General features: G+C 41.9%; 1 protein-coding gene across 1 annotated transcript in view; it reads right to left on the bottom strand.

Moving 5' to 3' along the window:
- Window positions 1-1,802: 1,802 nt before the first annotated feature.
- The window catches only part of CASQ1 (calsequestrin 1), a 57,766-nt gene continuing 39,983 nt past the window's right edge, over window positions 1,803-19,585 (bottom strand). The window contains exons 6-11 of the mRNA XM_075192551.1: window positions 15,914-16,044; window positions 12,487-12,532; window positions 10,581-10,635; window positions 10,137-10,237; window positions 7,318-7,392; window positions 1,803-3,091 (exon numbers count right to left, since the gene is read on the bottom strand). Coding sequence (XP_075048652.1) covers window positions 2,846-3,091; window positions 7,318-7,392; window positions 10,137-10,237; window positions 10,581-10,635; window positions 12,487-12,532; window positions 15,914-16,044 — 654 coding nt within the window. The 3' untranslated portion in view covers window positions 1,803-2,845. The remainder of the gene's footprint in view (window positions 3,092-7,317; window positions 7,393-10,136; window positions 10,238-10,580; window positions 10,636-12,486; window positions 12,533-15,913; window positions 16,045-19,585) is intronic.

Here is a 19,585-nt window from a genome sequence, read left to right on the forward strand (position 1 = left end):
ACACCTTTTTGTAAGTCAAGGGTATAATTGGTTGCTAGAGGTTACCACACTGTTGTGTTTGTGTTTTTAAATATCCCTGTTTAACAATACCCCGTTTTTTAATCCTTGTCCCAGGAAGATGTGTAACTTTAGTAATATTCCCCGGTGACCCGACAGACAGCACCTGTCAGTCATGTGGGTAGTATTTTGGTTTCTTTTACCACATGATAGCATGAGTAATAGCTGTGCGGATAACTGCTGAAGCCAAGGGAAGATATATAATTATGGCATAAGACTCAGAAGTATATATTATGTATAATTATTCCCTGTGTTGTTTACAGATAGACGGCAGTCTGGGTTAACCCCTACCTGAGCAGTGCATTGTGGGGAACTAATGATGGTTTAGAACCTACAGGTTGATCTGAAACTTAGCGTAACCCAGGACCTGTTCAGCTTCGGCTGTGCAGGGCATGCTAGGACTTGTAGTTCTGCCACAACTAACGTTGGTGTTACGTTTTATTCTGTTGTTTTGTTCAGGGTTTTTTTTATACTTTGCTGTAATAGGCTAATACGTAGTTTATTGCAAACTGTTGGGCTCTGTCTTAAGCCATTGTCTCCTAAAAAAAAACAGGTGTATAGACTGCGGTGGGAGGAGAGTGCACAACACTGTTTCCTGTCCAGCAGGCTATTGAGTGTTAGCAGTAGTATCTTGTTATGGAGAACTATAAAACAGTGTTACAGCAATCCCATGAAAGAAAATCAGGTGCTTTTTATTTTATTTTTTTTAAATTTTCCTTTTTTTTCTTCTTTTGTCTTCAGGCAACTATTAATGATTTTTTTCTGTACTACCATGGCAACCACAGTCACATGGCACATCATATAGTGAGCAGAGAGGCTTTGGAATGCCCCTCTGAGCTCCGTCTGCACTGTGACATCCTCCTTCTCCCCCCTCTGGCATCACATGACATGCTGAGAGCCTGTGTCTGTATCTGGCAGCCATTTATGTCTGCCCTCCAGAGAGCTTTTGAAAAGGAGATAATAATTTGTAGAGTCAGTCCCGATTTTAAATGTCCTGATTTTAAGTTTTGACGTCTTTTCCACAATCCAGATCTGTCCTGCCCCCCATGTACGTGGTGTTTTCAATCCATTCTATTTGCCACTATTGACCGTTCCCTGTGTTTGTGTATTTCAATCCTGTATTTCCCCTACATAATTCTAGTCTGTTTTTGCAATCTCAGTACCAGGCTTCCTGGCCATTGCTTTTGATCTCTGTGTGATATTTCATCCATTTTCACTTAGACCTCTCAGATATCCGATTTACTGCTGTTTCTTTCTTTCCTGCTCTTATTCTTTATACGTTTGTGAAGTCAACCCATCTGATTGGTTTGTATTTCGCTTAAAAGCAGTAACTGAGCGGTAGGCAGATTAATTTCGCACTGTGATACTTTTATATCTAGTTCTGATTGGTTGGCCTGCCTCCTCCTTCACTTTGATTGGTCCTGGTGGCTGAGAAACAGGCAGGGGATAATAGACATATGTAACGTGCTGCTAGATGGGACGATTGCCCGATAATTTTATATCTAATTCTGATTGGTTGGCCCGCCTCCTCCTTCACTTTGATTGGTCCTGGTGGCTGAGAAACAGGCAGGGAATAATAGACATATGTAATGTTCTGCTAGGTGGGACGACTTCCCCGAATGCCACCCCCCCCCCCCCCCCCCCCCCACCCCGCCAGGTACAGTTGTCAAATATACATCCTGGTATCTGAAGCCAAAATGAGTTGAGCAAACAATACCACATACACAAGAAACACGCGTACAAAGTTTGGGTGTTACCGAATTTTCTTTCTTTACCATTCAACATTGTGGGACTTTTTACGCATGTGTTTTTTTTTTCTCCCCCCACAAAAGTCACAGTAGAGAACTGTTTTTAAGACCTTGACAGTGATACATGAATTTATATACTGGATTCTCATGAAACTTAACATTTTTTGGTTTATCAGAAATAAAATTTTGTGCAAATGTCCAAAAATAATATTTTGTGCAAAAGTCAAATGTCCAAATTTGTATCTACATTGGAGGTAAAGGATTTTACATGGGATATAACGTATTAATAGCTGTTCTCGTATGGCCTCGATCGAGAAGGATTAACATACCACTGTGAAGTGTTAAATTACCCGCATATTATATGCAAACAATATGGCCAGCCAAAAGCTGGGATCAAAATAAGATGGGCTTTCAATGTTCTGTTTTCCTGTGCATTTTTGTAGCAGTAAAAAATGGTTGGATAGAAGTCAACGTACGTACTTGTCAGCCTGTGCTCATTGGGTTTGTAGGACATGGGATCAGAGGTTGTTTAGATGGCTTCCATTATCTATGCAATTATGAATCTAACATGGTTATTCATTATAGTAGGAAAGTACTTAATTAAATACTAGACTTACTCAATAAATAACCAAAAATGTTTAGTCTTGAAAACCAATTTTTGCAAATTTACTTCGGCAGTTTTCTGTAAATTGTCTTGAATTAAATGTTTTTGTATATGTAAGTAAGTCAGATTATCGAAATAGGCAATGAACATGGATTTCGGGAGGCTAGATGGGCGTCAAGGGGTGACTCTTATATTTTACAGAACCCATCCTGTTTTAGATGCTCTTTGTTTGTCCAGTGCTCTGGATCAACCATGTTTTTTGCGTTTTAAGGTTTTCAAGATTGGAAGCAGGGGTTAATCTATTGGGATCTGTTTTAAAGAGAAATTAGCTTTCAAGAATTCATATAAAAATATGTAGTTACTAAAGTCAGATTTTTGACGTGTGAATAACGTATATATAATCTAGTTAGATGCTAACGACTTAATCAATGACTGTTTAGTCATCGTCGTCATCGTCATCGTCGTCGTCATCGTCGTCGTCATCATCATCATCATCATCGTCATCGTCATCATCATCGTCATCATCATCGTCATCGTCGTCATCATCGTCATCATCATCGTCGTCATCATCGTCATCTTCGGTGTTGATATCTCCGTCCAAAACATCTTCAATCCAATCTTCCAATTCATCCACTGAAGGCAAGTCCTCTTCATCATCCATATCCATCCAGACACTATCAGCCTGTGGGGAGAAATATGAGATTTTGTCGTTTTTCCAAAAATGTGGAAATTAAACTTAACTATCAACTTTGAGGCATTATACTGCATGATAATTATGCTGAAGTCCTATTCTGTTTATGGAGCTCTTAATCCACATGACCTCCACTGGATTCTCAAAAACAACGTGGCTCTGAAGATCCCTATTGAATATACTGCCCAATTTTAGACCAATTTTCAGACCCTTATGACACTGTAAGCCTCTCGTTTTATAGATTTCAAGATTTTATTGTGTGCTTTATGAAAATATAGATCAATCTGTCCGAGGAACTGCTTTAAAACCATGTTGACCCTCGACACACTTCTTTTTCCATCTGTTTAGGGAATTTCACAAATAAGCCACATTGTCAACCGTACGTCATTAATAATAACAAAGATTCATGGCGGGTAATGGTGTGTCTGACTCAAATACCAACCCCTGTGTGACAGCCGAAATTTTAAATTGAGAAAGGAAGACATTTTGTTAGGTAATGGGTTTAAGCTCGTAAATGCATTCTTGGTGCCTCTGAATTGGCGATTCCAGGCATAGATTACTGGTAGGTAATTATGAAGGTCCGAAAGAGAAAGAATTGAAGCATTGGTTCTTATTTTTGTGGAGTAGAGGGTAGCTTGTACTGCTGAGTGTAGAAGTCAGTACTCAGTCTTTGTAAGTGAATAATAATTATTATTATTATTGTTATAATTTATATATTTCCAGCATTTTCTGCAGTGTTCTTCAGTTGGGACAGTAATAAAATAAGACTGGATATTAACAGACAAAAACATAAGAGTGTAATGCTTGCAAGCTTACAATCTATAGGAAATTAGGGGGTAAATGTATCATACTCCGATTTGTACAAGTCGCCGGAAATTGCGAGTTGACAGCTAAAATTTAAAGCGGCGCTGCCTTGTAAAGGGAAGCTTCAACTCGCAGATTTCCGGTGACTTGTACAAATCGAAGTATGATACATTTACCCCTAGATGTTTGTTATATGAGCAAGTGCAATATAGGACATATTGGTCCAGCTAGATTGCAATGGGAGAAAGTACTAGGCGGGGGTTTATGATGCAGTCACACAGCAATCTTGGTCAGGGGGTCCGCTGATTGTTTGAGTACAGAAGGAGGATAAATGTAAGTCTGAGTGAACTGTGTAGAGGGATGGTGAGTGTGTAGACTAGGCTATGGAGGTTAAGAAGGTGGTTTGGAATTTGGTAACCTTGCCTAAAGAGTTGAGCTTGGAGGTTGGGGTAAAATCTTGTCCTACGAGGGAGTGGGTGCAGCCCAAGTAAAGTTTAGTAATCGGGATTGGCAACGAATAATGAGCGTGGAGGAGAGGCGATGGTCATGACCTTGAGTCAAGTACGATTTTGTGCATCAACGCTACAACCACATACGTGTCTTCATTTTAAACATTTCCTTTCTCAAATCAAAGAATCGACTTGAAGAGGTAACTGTACGGCTGCAGTTTTATTGTTACACGGCAGAGCTGTTTGGTCTTCAGATTACGAGCGCTCGGCGTTGTCACACAGCATTACTGAGGGACAAGAGGCAGCAGGAGAGAGCAGCAATTATATTGCGAAGAAAGGGCGCAGTGTTTCCATTGGGATGAAAGGGCCGCTGAAATGGAAATGATGAAGGCAGAGGGAACAAAAAGGAAAGTGAGGATGCTTTTATCTGCACAAAGCCCGAGATACATCAAATTTAAAACCTTGCTGAGTAAATGGGAATTAAAATGAAAGAAGCAACAACGTTACTGATGGTAGGCTTAAAAGAAAAGACGGTACTTGGGGTGTTGGAGCGGCTGCTGAATTAGGACACGTGCATAAGCATATCTGCATTGGTCAAAAATGGACCAGCTACTTCAGTGATGGACAACAGGAGGAACTAGGTGCAAATGCCTTCACCTGCGGCTACTAGCTCCTTCCTGCTGAAGTGTTTGTTATGTCACGTAACACTAATATGTTATTACAGATGGGTGTCTCTTTCTTTTATTATATTCTTTGTTTTTAACGTATTACTGAGATTAAGGGGAATGTGCGGCCCTTTTGAAGGTTTCTGGGTATCACCACGCAGCCCCCCAAGTGAATCAAGTTCCCCATCATTAAGCTAGTTCATTAGATGTCTGTACTGAAGTATGACATAGTACAGGTCTCATTGCATGTGATCGTCTTTAACCAGATGGTCAACTCATTCAAAGACAGCAGTAAGAGTGACATGCAAGTACATTTTGCCTCACTAGACGACATCCGTGAACATTGCGAACCGTGATTGTAGCTGTAACAAGTAGACCTCTCTGAGTGGGAAGCCGAGGGCTGTTATTAGTCTGATGGATTGAACAATGGTCATGGTGACCTGTTGTGTTAGACGTCTACGAGAATGGGTTGACATATGGACATCCACTTGAAATGATCTCAAATAGTTTTGGGAGAAGATGTGCGATCTCTGGAAAAGCGGACATCTTCTTCAAGTGAGTTTTTCAGGGGTTGTATTAAATAAGAAAAGGTTGTACTCATTGGATGGATGTTGTAAAGTTTATGTATATTTGTTTTATTAACTAGGGGATTCTTCTGGTCTTCCAGGACCGGTTTTATATTAACTTTTGACATATCGACTGCGTAGAGCCAAGAACTAGCACAGGGTCTGTGATCACCAACTCCCCAGAGCCAGGAACTAGCACAGGGTCTGTGATCACCAACTCCCCAGAGCCAGGAACTAGCACAGGGTCTGTGATCACCAACTGCCCAGAGCCAGGAACTAGCACAGTGTCTGTATCCACCAACTGCCCAGAGGCAGGAACTAGCACAGGGTCTGTATCTACCAACTGCCCAGAGCCAGGAACTAGCACAGGGTCTGTATCTACCAACTGCCCAGAGCCAGGAACTAGCACAGGGCCTGTATCCACCAACTGCCCAGAGCCAGCAACTAGCACATGGTCTGTGATCACCAACTGCCCAGAGCCAGGAACTAGCACATGGCCTGTCATCCCCAACTGCCCAGAGCCAGGAACTAGCACATGGCCTGTCATCCCCAACTGCCCAGAGCCAGGAACTAGCACAGGGCCTGTATCCACCAACTGCCCAGAGCCAGGAACTAGCACAGGGCCTGTATCCACCAAATGCCCAGAGCCAGGAACTAGCACAGGGCCTGTATCCACCAACTGCCCAGAGCCAGGAACTAGCACAGGGCCTGTATCCACCAACTGCCCAGAGCCAGGAACTAGCACATGGTCTGTGATCACCAACTGCCCAGAGCCAGGAACTAGCACAGGGCCTGTATCCACCAACTGCCCAGAGCCAGGAACTAGCACAGGGCCTGTATCCACCAACTGCCCAGAGCCAGGAACTAGCACAGGGCCTGTATCCACCAACTGCCCAGAGCCAGGAACTAGCACATGGTCTGTGATCACCAACTGCCCAGAGCCAGGAACTAGCACAGGGCCTGTATCCATGAAACGTATCGCCAAATTTACAATTGTTATTCCGCTACCTTATGTATCAATTGCTCTTCACACCTTCTAGATTACAGGCTCATTTGGGCAAGGCCATCTTTACCTTGTGTTTCATGTCATTGTATGTTGTTTGTATCATGATCCCTCAATGTATAGCGCTACATAATATGTTATTTATTTTATAAATAAAATGTAATACTAATAATTATGTATAAATCACGGGGAGACAGATCTTTATTAGATCTCCAATTTTTGTTGAAGCAGAAAACTGGAACTAGCTCTATCATGAAAATTAGGACTGTTTTGGAAGGGGGGGGGGCTTGATTACAAGCTATAGTCTAGGACGGAATCGGTGCTGTGACTAGGTGAATCTGTGTCTCCACGGTTAGTGCCGGCCACTGAGTTTAATGGACAAAAATTCAAATTTATAAAGGAGCCCAGTGGTAGCTAGTTACATCCCTGCCGAGAAATATATTCTCCTTTTGGGCTTCAAGATAATTTGAGAAAACTGATTGACTTAGCAACACTTATAAAAGGAGGAGAAAAAAACTGTGTGTGGGAGCAAGAGTGTCTCTTAGAGTCTTCGATAGGTTATTTAAGGCAGAAGTTCTGTTTCAAGTATCAGTAGTGTTCCAATAAATTGTGGCATCCAGAATAATCATTTTAATTCAGCAGCAACATTTTAGAGTGGAGTTACCCTTTAACAGTTGGATTAGCCATTAGAACTCTAGTAGTTGATGACCGATCTCTTGGTTCTACTTACGTCTGTCACATTCACCACGCCGATATGAGGTCGAGACAAGTCAATGCCAAACTTCTCCTCCCAGTAGGGAATAAGCTAAAAGAGGGGAGAGCAAAGAAACGGGGGAAGGGGGTTTAGTAAATGGTTCACTCAGGAACAATTTCGCACATGTCTTTTTCAATGCTTCACTCTTTACCATTCCATTGCCCGTTCACAGTGTTCCCACACTCTGAAAAACAAGCAGAGCGTGCCAAGATCGTGAAGGACACGTCGCTCAGCTATTCTGAGTGTGCAACCAAGGTTTTGTTGTCCTGTATACTATTTAACTAGAATGCAGTCTTTGTTATCCTTGCAACTCTCAGTCCTTGTGAGCAAGGGAATGAGATTACAGCTTGCCTGTAAAGGATACAATTCGGTCATTCTCACAGTGCTAATTATATGAATTTATAACGCCATGGACTCAAGCGTAAAGTGATATTATAATGAATTCTGTTGACACAAGTAAAATGGCATTAGAGAAAGCCACTTAATTATTCAGCATGATTTAGTTTATTGGTAAGTACCAATGCAATACCCCTGTATGCAACTATGCTTTCTGAAATAAATGCAGATTTTTAGTTAACATTAAAATATTTGAAATTCTATATCTGGCTGCAGCTTCCTTTGCACCTGCTAAACACTGAGCTCTGCCCAGAGCTTTTAAAAACAGAACGGCACTGTAGATACTTTCTCCTCCATAAGGAATCCTCGTTGAGTAGCAGTCGCAGAGGAAGCCATTCCCCGTAGGCCCCCACCCGAGTCACATTATCACCACTGGTGCCTCTGCAGTTTTTGAGTCTTGAAGGGTTTAGAAATGCTGGAAATCATTAAAATAGAGTTGTGTAATGAAGGCAATACCTGATGTGACCGGTGCATTGGTCACCCAGGGCCGGATTAACCCGAGGTCTAACTGGGCTATAGCCCAGGGGCCTCGGGCATCCAGGGGGCCCTTCAAACTCCTCAGCAGCATTATTGATCGGTCGGGGGCGGGGGCGCCCCCGGCCCGATTGATGCTGCTGAGTACTGTCAGTGCAGTCCTCCGTCCCGGCGCGCTGTAGTCTGCTTACTGAGGATATCTCGCGAGAGTTCATGAACTCTCGCGAGATCTCCTCAGTAAGGAGGTTACAGCGCGCCGGGACGGAGGACTGCACTGACAGGTAAGTGCTTGGGGGGGTCCTCGCGGGGGGTGGGGGGCGGCGGACGGCTCACATTGGGGGCCTCGCGGGGAATGGAGGGCCCCTTAGCCCAGGGGCCTCCATTCCCTTAATCCGGCCCTGTGGTCACCCAATTGTGTAGGACATACAACCCAGGTTACCTTCGACAACCATTTTAACGGTCCCAGCATCTACAGTTCTCCAGTGCAGTCGTCCTAATTTTGAGATCATTTAAGGAATTAGTAACCATTAAGGACAAATTTAACCTGTTTTTCTGGGGGGAAAAAAGTGCTTCCTGGGCAGCTTAATTTAAATCCTGATTGGTGAAATCATTTGTTAATGGCTAATTTGGACACTGAGGTCTATGCAATTCCTAGGAGTCTACTGTTATATTCATATTGTTACGAGCCGCAGCGGTCCGCGGCTCGCTACTCCTCGCGTTTCGGCTGTCATAGCAACAGTCGGGACATCACTTCCAGTTTTCTCATCCCGGCCATCACCATGACAGCGGCCAGGATGCTCTGCACTCACGACTGCGACCTGATTAGTGCATGTTAGTATATGTGGCTTAGCCTCCCTGACGGTTATTGTGTTCAGTGTATTACACAAATTGCTCACCAGCTTCCCTGTATCTATGGATACTTGGCTATCTGTGACCTGATTTTCATGTTGTGACCTTGGCTTGTTTTTGGACTCTTGTATTCCCCTGGCCCTTTGACCTCTGCCTATTTTCTGGAAATTCTGTGTCTGCAACCTGCCCTGACCTTTGGCCTGTACCTCAACTTTCCTGCTTGCTACTGACCCACGACCTAGGCCTGTCCCCGGTTCCTGCCTCCAGTATTCCGGTTTCTCCACCATGCACCGCGGTTATACTGAAGAGCTTCTACTACCATAGAGTTAAGTCCTGGTGGCATCAGAGTACCTCCGAACATTTCTAGTTCTACGGGAAAAGGTGGCTGCTAAAGGTGAAGAACTCTACTAGTCCAGTTCTGGAAGCTCATTAAATAGCCGTGGTCCTAACAAGTATCAAATATATTTGGCTTGAACATAATACAACACATAAATATAAAGAGATGTGGTGAACAAACAATGCAAAGAACTGAGGTCCAGGTTTTCTACAGTTTCTAAATATCGATTTGATCGCCTAACGTTCTACATTTTTTTTCATATCATTGCATTATGGGTGAGATGAAGGAATTATAGAAGAAAGAAAACGGCTAGTTTTGGGTGGTGTACACCAAGTTATGATAAAATAGGGTGTGGTAGTATTCCAAAAAATAGAGGTCCTTTCTGCTGGTAAGGTGCGTCTGCTTCTAATGCTCAACTGTGGACCATTGAAGCCTACCAGTAGAGTCTCCAAGATGGGTTTAGGACAGAGTCCAAGAAGTAGGAGTCTGGATTATCATAAGTTAGTGAACTCCATCCGAAACTTCAGTTTTAAGACAGCTCACAGCAATTAATGGATTTATACGATCTATTTTCAGCTCTACTGTATCTTTGTGTCAACCCTTACATGATCTTAACATCCTATCACGGTAGAACCTCATTGAACAGCAGAAGGTACCAGAGAAGATCACTAGTACGTAACACAGCTTTGACTATGAAACCAGTGGTCATGTTCTACTTTGAGATGTTTCGTTTTCTCACCAATGGGAAGTCCTCTGGGTCGATCCAAATAATGCTAAGGTCTGGGTTATCGGTATTGTCTTCTGCAACCTCTTTGATGATCTGCAGGAACTCATAACCATCTGTTTCAAAAAGAGCGGTTGATCAGTAAACAAGACCTTTCGACAGAAACAGTACTTTCATTTCCTCACAGTCAAAACCATGTCTAGTAAATTCCGAGATGTGTCTACAGTTTTGGTTCCTTTATTTGTCTATATATTTCTTTGTTTTACATGGTTGTACAAAACTATTGGTTCGCAGTGTGTGAGGAACTTAAATCAGGAGTTCACATATTTAATTTCTAATGCTAATTTAAAAGCTTCCGTTCATTTATGAAGATTCTACTTACGTTATGAGTAATCATGGATTATAGTTTACAGCTACTTTTTGTGTTTTGGAAAAACAGCTTAAAATCTGAAACATTACCTGGGTCATCCTCTTCTGCAAAAGCAACAATGTGGATGCCATCCAAATCATCTTCCTGTAATTAAAGAGGTAAAAACAATTTGTACGTCAGTCTAGTATCCTCATTTTCAAGGTCAGACAAAACAGGATTGCGTCTTGACGCAATGATTGGTAACTCTTGGATTCGGTTCAAGATTCCGATGAGTCCTAAAGGTTTTTTTTAGGCAAGATTTAGGTGGGACAACTTAGCCAATTACCATGACTAAATGTAAAGATACCATTTTATCAATTGGGTTCCTGATACCAAAACCCTTTGTAACAGGATTTGGTATACGACTGGACATTAAAATACTGGTTCCGTGCATCCTTAAGTAAGATACATTATCCCGATATTCCAGATAGCTAACATTAGGCTTATAAACACAGCAAAAATCTTTTTTATTTGTCTTCCTAGTGGACTGCTGAGGAACAAATGTGCAGATTAAGGGTGAGATTCAATTGCTGGCTATGTGTGTAGCCAGACTTTGCAGTGATTTCCGAGCGACACATCGCCAGCCATTACGGTAGGGAATAACCGCTCAATTCTACTGCACTCCTCTACGAGATGCCAGCAAAAAATGAGCAGAGAGTCCTGACATATCATCGGTGCAGTGTGCATTCCGGAGACCCTTGGCGCCGAATTGTATCCCCCCTCTAATGTCGTAAATCAGAAAAACTGGGCAGCACGGTGGCCTAGTGGTTAGCACTTCTGCCTTACAGCACTGGGTTCATGAGTTCAATTCCCGACCATGGCCTTATCTGTGTGTAGTTTGTATCTTCTCCCCGTGTTTGCGTGGGTTTCCTCCGGGTGCTCCGGTTCCTCCCACACTCCAAAAACATACTGGTAGGTTAATTGGCTGCTATCAAAATGACCCTAGTCTGTGTGTGTGTGTGTGTGTGTTAGGGAATTTAGACTGTAAGCTCCAATGGGGCAGGAACTGATTGAATGAGTTCTCTGTACAGCGCTGCAGAATCAGTGGCGCTATATAAGTAAATGATGATGAAAAACGAGTGAGAATGCATTGTAAAAAGTTTGTAAAGCAAATGCTTTCATTTAAAAACTAGAACCGATTCGGAAGCACGGCAAAGCTTCGGAAACCATTGTTACGGTTTAAGGGGGAAAAAAATAAATTAATTCTGGTGTTCGAATAATCTATACGGGATGAGCCTGGAAATGATGGAATCTGCAAGAGAGGAAACTGGGGGCGGTATAGATTTTGTATTTAAGGTTCCGTTTGTAAGCAACGGGATTTAATAAGGAGTTTGTGAGATCTCTGTCCAGATTTTGTTCTCTCTATATCCCACCTCTCTTCGTGGTTGAGAAAACATTATATTTCACTTTTACTTTTCATCATTAGTTTTGTTTCGTGTCACCTGGATTAATCATTGTAATTACACGTAACAGACACCTTTTGGACTGCGTCAGTGAATCACAGCAGCCTGTGATCGTTATATTACTACATGGAATGTTCATCCTAATTAGTAATCGACTTTACCGAGGGTGTGAGGTGTGGGAGGTTTGTGAATCACATTTCTTTTATTTCATTATTACTCAGCTAATTAATTGGGGACCCTGGTGAATAAATCACACATCAAAATTATTTTAGAAAATAAACATCACATCTAGGGCTAGATTTACTAAGCTGCGGGTTTGGAAAAGTGGGGATGTTGCCTATAGCAACCAATCAGATTCTAGCTGTCATTTTGTAGAAGGTACTAAATAAATGAAAGCCAGAATCTGATTGGTTGCTATAGGCAACATCCCCACTTTTTCAAACCCGCAGCTTAGTAAATCTAGCCCATAGTATGCAGAATAAATGATTTACTGGATAGCGAATAAATTGTTACTTTAAGATCATCTGTTGACTCCCAAGTATGTGGGACTTACCCAGGTCTCGTACATGCTGTCTGGCTGAAGTTTCCTGAGTGTGGGTCTGGAAGAGAGAAAAACGTGGATTAGGGGACACGTTGCAAGGGCTTTTTATGTATCTTTGAGAACCATGATGGGAAATGTAGAGGACGCCTTTTGGATTACGTTTGGAAAGTTTAGCGTCTCCCAATTTAATGTATCAACTCAATTTTTCCTACATCAGTAGCTTATGTGGATATTTAGTAATTAATTAAGATATTAAAGGAGAGCTGCCTGCAAGCTAAACCAGCGTGGGCGCAAAGCGGCAAAGTATTGCCAGCGGGACCTGTTCTATGGCCAAGCAAAGTCGTCCTTTGCCAAGTATCGCTCAGATGACCCGGCCATGTTGTGTCAGTGGCCTAGCGCAAGGTCTCCTCTGCCAGGCCTAGCTGTATTAATTCAGTACCTATGCCCATGCCCGCGAACATATTTTGAAACGTTGTGAGGTAAGTTAGCATGTGCTACTGCTTTGAAATAGAAATAACTGTAAAATAAGAAGTTCTCAGGAAGAAAAAAAAAATGGACGGCGTCGTGGCACAGGTCAGAGGTCTCTGGGGGCGGCCATTTTAGGTTTCGTCATTGAAATAGTTTCTTGGCAATGTCACAGAATTAATCTTTCCCGCTGCGCTGCAAACCCGTGCACCACACTGAGGTAAAATAATGTGATATGGAAAGAAATCAATTTATATATATATATATATATATATATATATATATAAAATGTGTGTGTAAAAAAAACAATAATAACGTATTTGCTCTACGCGCAGTGTAAAGGCCCCGCTACCATGGCAACGGTGGTCTCTGAACTGCCAATATTTAAAGCGTGTCTGCCAAGCTGCGCTTTCATCGCCCGTACTCAAAAATAGGATGCTTAGAGAGGTCTCTTATCTGCTTTTAACCCTCGAGAGAGAAATTGTGACGAGATGAGAGAGATACTTCTGATAGATCGCTCCTCAAGGAGTCCAATCTTTTTTCATTTTTTTTTTTAAGACATGGACTTATAACCCCCCTCTGATTATTGTAAAATATCCCTGACTTCTTGGTCTTTGATCATAATATGTGGCGTAATCTCCACCACGTTGGCCCCAGTACCACATCTTGGTGCCCCCTCAGTTTACCTCCGTGCCCCTCCTCCCGCCCCTCCCCCAGACATTGCATAGTTTAAGAACTCATCGAGGGACTAAGGTAGATCAAAAGGCAGATGAGTCATTAAGATTAGTATTGTACATGTGGGCCAGCGAGTGGGAAGCCGGGAGTGCTGTAGAAATTTGCACAAACAGCTAACACTCTAAAATGCGGCCTATGAAGAAAGACAAGGAGATTGACCAATCTTTCACAATATTTGATCTGTTTTGTTAAAAATAAATATAACTTTAATTAAATTTTTTTGCTATTTAGTTTATTATAAGAGTACAGAATATGTTGGCGTTATATATATAACAGTTCAAAATAAGTTTACACTTGATATCACACGATAGTTAAGTGTTCTACCTTATTCTCCTATATCATAAGCATTCCCGTTTGTCTTAACCATTCATATCAAATGCTTGCACGAGAAAAGCTTTTACCAATGCTAGTAATGGGTTAACGACACCAGCAAATAAGGACACAATACTAATCCTAAAAACAACAAACTGTGCACTAATGACAGCATGTAAGCCAAAGAATATCCTGGTATATAGAAGTGCAGTGAAAGGATTTTAAGGTTACTGATTCTGCAGCTGAATGAGCCTGATTATCCAGTAGGCTGCAGCTTAGGGTGCAAGGCTTTTGGGGGACTCAAAATTTTTGGTAGTTGTGACAAGGAGAGGCATGAACTGAAATTCATTTTATAATATATACTAGAATAGTTGTTCTCCAAAGTAAAAGGAAAAGTGTAGTAAGGTTTTAATCTTGACGTATTCCCATGGTAAAGGCTGAAGGCGTTGAGTCATCCTCCGGTTGGGCGCTTGAGGATAAGCGAGTAGGAGAGACAGGGATGGCAGCAGGCGTGTGAGTGACAGCCCCCTTCACCCTCAGTAGCGAATCTAACAATCGTTCATGCCTCCTATACAGTCCTGATTTGTATAAAAATTAAATTAGTGGTAATGATTGCTGTGACCCTTTTTAAAAAGCCAAGTGGAGGTCGAAAAAGCGTCAACATAAACACTGGAGCGGAATAGGTGAACGAAGCCGGATTTAATATTAAGGACGCATCCAACCTGTCATGGAACGAGAGGGGGTGCTGCAAGCGTATTAGTCTAGGGCGGATTGAACCCTTAATGAGCCCCTGATAACCTCACGAGAGACTGTCAGCTCTTTAGTCAAGTGATGTACTACAGCCTGTGAGATGATAAATGTGATTCATACTACCCTGTGTTATGAGGAGACAACAACAGGCATTGAGATAAGTGAATTTAACTGCAAACTAATTTACCGCAACTAAGTGATTTGTGCTGGAGAGGAGAAAGACAAGAGACTACAAATATATAACGTGTCCTTATTTATTTACCCAATCATTAGATGACCTGGCTTCCTGTTCATATCACCAGAGTTAACTGTGCAGAGCTTTTAGAGGGTGCTAAATTACTCAGTTTTGCTGTACGCAAAGAGGACTATGGGTTGATTTAAGGTAGTACACATCCAGTAGAGGGGGTACATTTATAACAATAATAAAGAAGAATGCATTGTTAAGATTAGAGTGATTTTTTTTCAAGTGGGATAGATTACAGAGTTCTGTTTTGGAGTCAGAACGATGAAATCAACATTCAACTCGATGAGATCAACATTCCCTGGAGTTATGCTATTTGCTGTTCGATAAATGCAAATTTCCGATCTCATCCACCCTTTTCGTGGTCACCTATATAGCAGAGGAGGTAAATCAACCTCCATGCACAGTAGAGGAACATTATATTGGCCGGGTTATTTCAAATGTTTCTATGGCAGCAAAACTGTTTTGCCAGATGCCATGGCAACTTCACCGGTGAACACAACTGCCTCTCGACCCTCGTTGAAGACTGACAGATAATACTGTAAAAAAAATCGCACATTGCTAATTATCCAGGACACAGGCTGCTCTAAGAATTATGCTTCAACTATTACATTTTCTAAGCTCTAAATAATATAATTCTTAAAACAGGTCGTTAGTAACTTTGTTTTGTACATGAAACATAAAGGTCTGTTTATAATGTGTGTGCAAGAAGCACTTTTGTAGCTGTTTAGCTCGAATAATGTTCTTCCATTCTACTATCGTGTTGTTTGGCCAGGTTTACTCAAGAGTATCTCCATTCTGAACTTCTGCCGAGCCAAATGGAACTCATGTCCACTTTCAGTTATCAGATAACAGAAAGTGCAAGAATTTGGGAATAGAACAGGTACTGGTAGACTCACCCACCAGGGTGATGGGACAGTTGACAAGTTGACCTACCTCTTGTGCTCATGGAGGAATTCTACAATCTCCTTTTCGCTGTTGGGCTTGTTGGGAATGGTGACAGGCTTATCATGGAAGGGTTCGTAGTAGTCGATCTCGTTCAGCTTCAGAGTCAACTTCTTGGCAACCTGAAGACCGTAAAGAAACACCAGACCATTTAACCTGTAAATAACGCTAAAGCCAAGTGTACAAAATCTACTAAAACATTACGTGGCGCCCGCTCTGTATTATTATGACTCTTAAAGGGTCATCCGTTGCCTACGCACAACGGAAGCCAACAAGTATATTAACAAGAGACCGTCATATCACTGTCTCCGTTTTGTGGGCTGAACCAATATCAGTTCAGCAAATCAATTCACTAGAATGTAGTGACATCACGGAGAGACACAGTAGAGGAAGCCATCTTGTGCGCCAATGGTCATGAGAATGTTGCCAATGAGTTTGCCGGGAGCCATAACTATTGGTCCAGACCACAAAATGTCTGCTTCTGCTGTGTGTAGACAGTACCATTTTATATTACTTTAAGTATTATTATTTATAATCTTCTTACTAAAATGGGTTTCACTTACCCTCTTTCTGTGAGGGCAAGGAAGTCCATTCTGGAGGACAATCCCTTGTTGCAAGATTAATAGTTGCTTACATTCTCCTTCACAGACACTCGTGATAGTTGAGCTTTAGATGGGTTCTGTTCTCTACCTCCCACATAATCATCTTCTCACCCTTCTGCTCCATGAGAGGTTTCTGTCCTCCCTAAGCTCACCTTAGAACCCTGCGTTACGGTTAAACGTGTGAAAGCACAAAGACAGGCTTGGTTAGAAGATCTACTGAGTACCGTTTCAGTTCAGCTGCTGGATTACGGAAGCTTAACTGTCATTGCAGTGGCCATCATCGTTCTTCCTTTGTTGATCACCATTGTCTCCTTGGTGACAGAAGCTGCCGCCGTACATGAGGGACAAGTGACCTGGCTCTGTTTCCATCAGTGAACGTGATGCTAGAGAAGAACACCAGGCTACACACAGCTACTCCAAGCTGGCAGATAGCCTCTCCTCACTCCAACCGCACCACCAGTAATGTCGGTCTCCAGTGGCTGTTTAATATTAGTGGCTGATAATCTTTCTAGCTCACATTAGTCGCACGCACCCCCCCCCCCCACACACACCAGGTACAATTGTTATTCTGATACCCCAAGTGATCCCCACAACTCTTAGATTGTAAGCTCATTTGGTCAGGGCCTTTTTTACCTTCTCTCTCTTGTCATTGTATCTAATTTATCTGTATTAAGATTCCCTCAATATACGGCGCTCCCGTGATAAGTTGACGCTTTGTAAATTAAGTGTAAAAATAGTAGAATGGTTAAGTATTGTAAAACGTCAGCTATCATCCATCGTTGAATTCTTAAAATGTAAATCTCTATTTATCAGAACTGACCTTCTACCGTCCAGTTAAAGTTTAGTTCACATCGACATTGTGTTGAACTAATGCTTGCTTTAAAAACAATATATATTTTATGGTGCTCTCCCTGTTGATATTAACCAAGGGTGCTCCATTGTAGTGGCATTTTACTGTTCTTTTCTAAATTTAATCAAGTCTGATCAGACATCCCCTATCACTGTCTAGCTTGCAATAGATCGTTGACAAGTAACCGGCCGCTGATTGATTGCCGGGAGTTCCTTGCTACAAGTCACTGTATGGTTTACACTTTGTCAGCAAACAGCTCCCAGGAAATTAAGAATTGTCTCGGACAGTTAGACAGCCAGATCCCAATATAGCAGAAACTCAATCCTTGTTCTGTTATCGAAAATCTTTGAATAAAATGCTTTATTCTTAAAGTAATTTAAGGGAAAAGTGCATTAATTAAAAACAAGGTTGCAAAGCTGATCCAGAAACGTAAGTCACACTCCACTCTCGTCAAAGTTGCGTTGGCCAAAAAGTTGCCGTCTAGTCTTCTAAACCTGTTCGCAACCACTGTCTTCAAAAAGCACAGATAGAGAACAGTAGATTGAGCCTTGTGTTGGGTACTACATGTAATCTACCATAGTACACATGAATCTCTAGATGCCAGGCTGAGTTATATGTTGGCTTTTTCTCCGACATGTATCACGAGCAGGGCGCGTGCAGCTAGTCAACAACCCAAGCAGGAATCAATTGGGATGCGCTGGAGTAATTATATCTGTTTTATAACACTCATATAGACGAGATAGTCGGTGTAGCTTATAAAGCAAAACAGCTTTTCTGTTTTGCCTTTTGTTCAACGTGCTGTGGTGCGTCACAGCTAATCCCGGCCACTGATTGTCAGCTCTTTAACCCTTTCTAGACACTGGTTTACGAGAAAGGAAATTATTGTCTTAGATTGGAAAGAGGTGAATTATTATGTGTTTTGGTGAATCTGGGACTTTGAAAGGTTTTGTCCAAGAAAATGTTACGGCCCTAATTTTTCATTCGGCAAGACCGGGAAGTCTTTACACTTTTCTCCCCATGTGCTTCCTAAAAAAATTAATTTCCATCCTCATTTTCTGGGGGTACTTTTCCCAAAAGCAGGACGTTTGACGCGGTCTTACGCATGCGCTGGTGGGACAAATAAAAGCATTTGGGCCAAAACAAATGACACTGCTGACGTTTATGGAAGTTAACCCTCAGAAAATGGTCATTGCTGAAGGGGCCAACTCACATTAGAGAACACATTCAGCTGTCTATTATCAATGGGTAAAAGAGCCCTAAATCTGGAAAAAGGCGGGGGGACATTTTAGAAACTTTCAAATATATCAAGGGTTTTAACAAGGTACAGGAGGGAAACATTAGAACACGAGGACATGCATTGAAACTGGAGGGAAATTTGAGGAAAAACTACTTCGCTGATAGGGTAGTGGATAAGTGGAATATCCTCCCATCAGAGGTGGCAGAGGGTAATACATGAGTAGTTTAAACATGCTTAGAATAGACATAAGAATATCCTTACAAAGAATAAAGGATCAACTAGGTTTTGAGGTTACCATAGGTGGCAAAATGGGCAGACTAGATGGGCCAAGCGGTTCTTAGCGGCCGTCAAATGTTGCTATGAAAACGGGTTTTAAATGAAAAAAATTTTTTTTTCAATTTTAATCAGCCTGGGGCCATTTTCTTGATAAACTGCGCATTTTCTATCATTGCGTCAAGCCAGCGCAGTGGCAAGGTGGTTAGCATTGCTGCCTGACATCACCGAGGGTCATGGGTTCAATTTTTACCACGGACCTATCTGTGTGAAGTTTGTATGTTCTGTCCAAGTTTGTGTGGGATATCACACTCCAAAAACATACTAGTAGGTCAATTAACTTCCTGGAAAATAAAAATGGCCCCTAGGGCTAGATTTACTAAGCTGCGGGTTTGAAAAAGTGGGGATGTTGCCTATAGCAACCAATCAGATTCTAGCTGTCATTTTGTAGAAAGTACTAAATAAATGTAAGCTAGAATCTGATTGGTTGCTATGGGCAACATCCCCACTTTTTCAAACCCGCAGCTTAGTAAATCTAGCCCCTAGTGTGTTTAGATTGTAAGCTCCAACGGGGCAGGGAATGATGTGAATAATCCATAGAATAGCAGATTATTATTCTATATAAATAAAGAACTATTATTAATTTAGTCCTACTGTCCCTGAAAATGGCTTCATCGTACCCCCATCATAAACGACGCTTA

The sequence above is a fragment of the Mixophyes fleayi genome, chromosome 12 (assembly GCF_038048845.1).
Source record: "Mixophyes fleayi isolate aMixFle1 chromosome 12, aMixFle1.hap1, whole genome shotgun sequence".
NCBI classification, from domain to species: Eukaryota; Metazoa; Chordata; class Amphibia; order Anura; family Limnodynastidae; genus Mixophyes; species Mixophyes fleayi.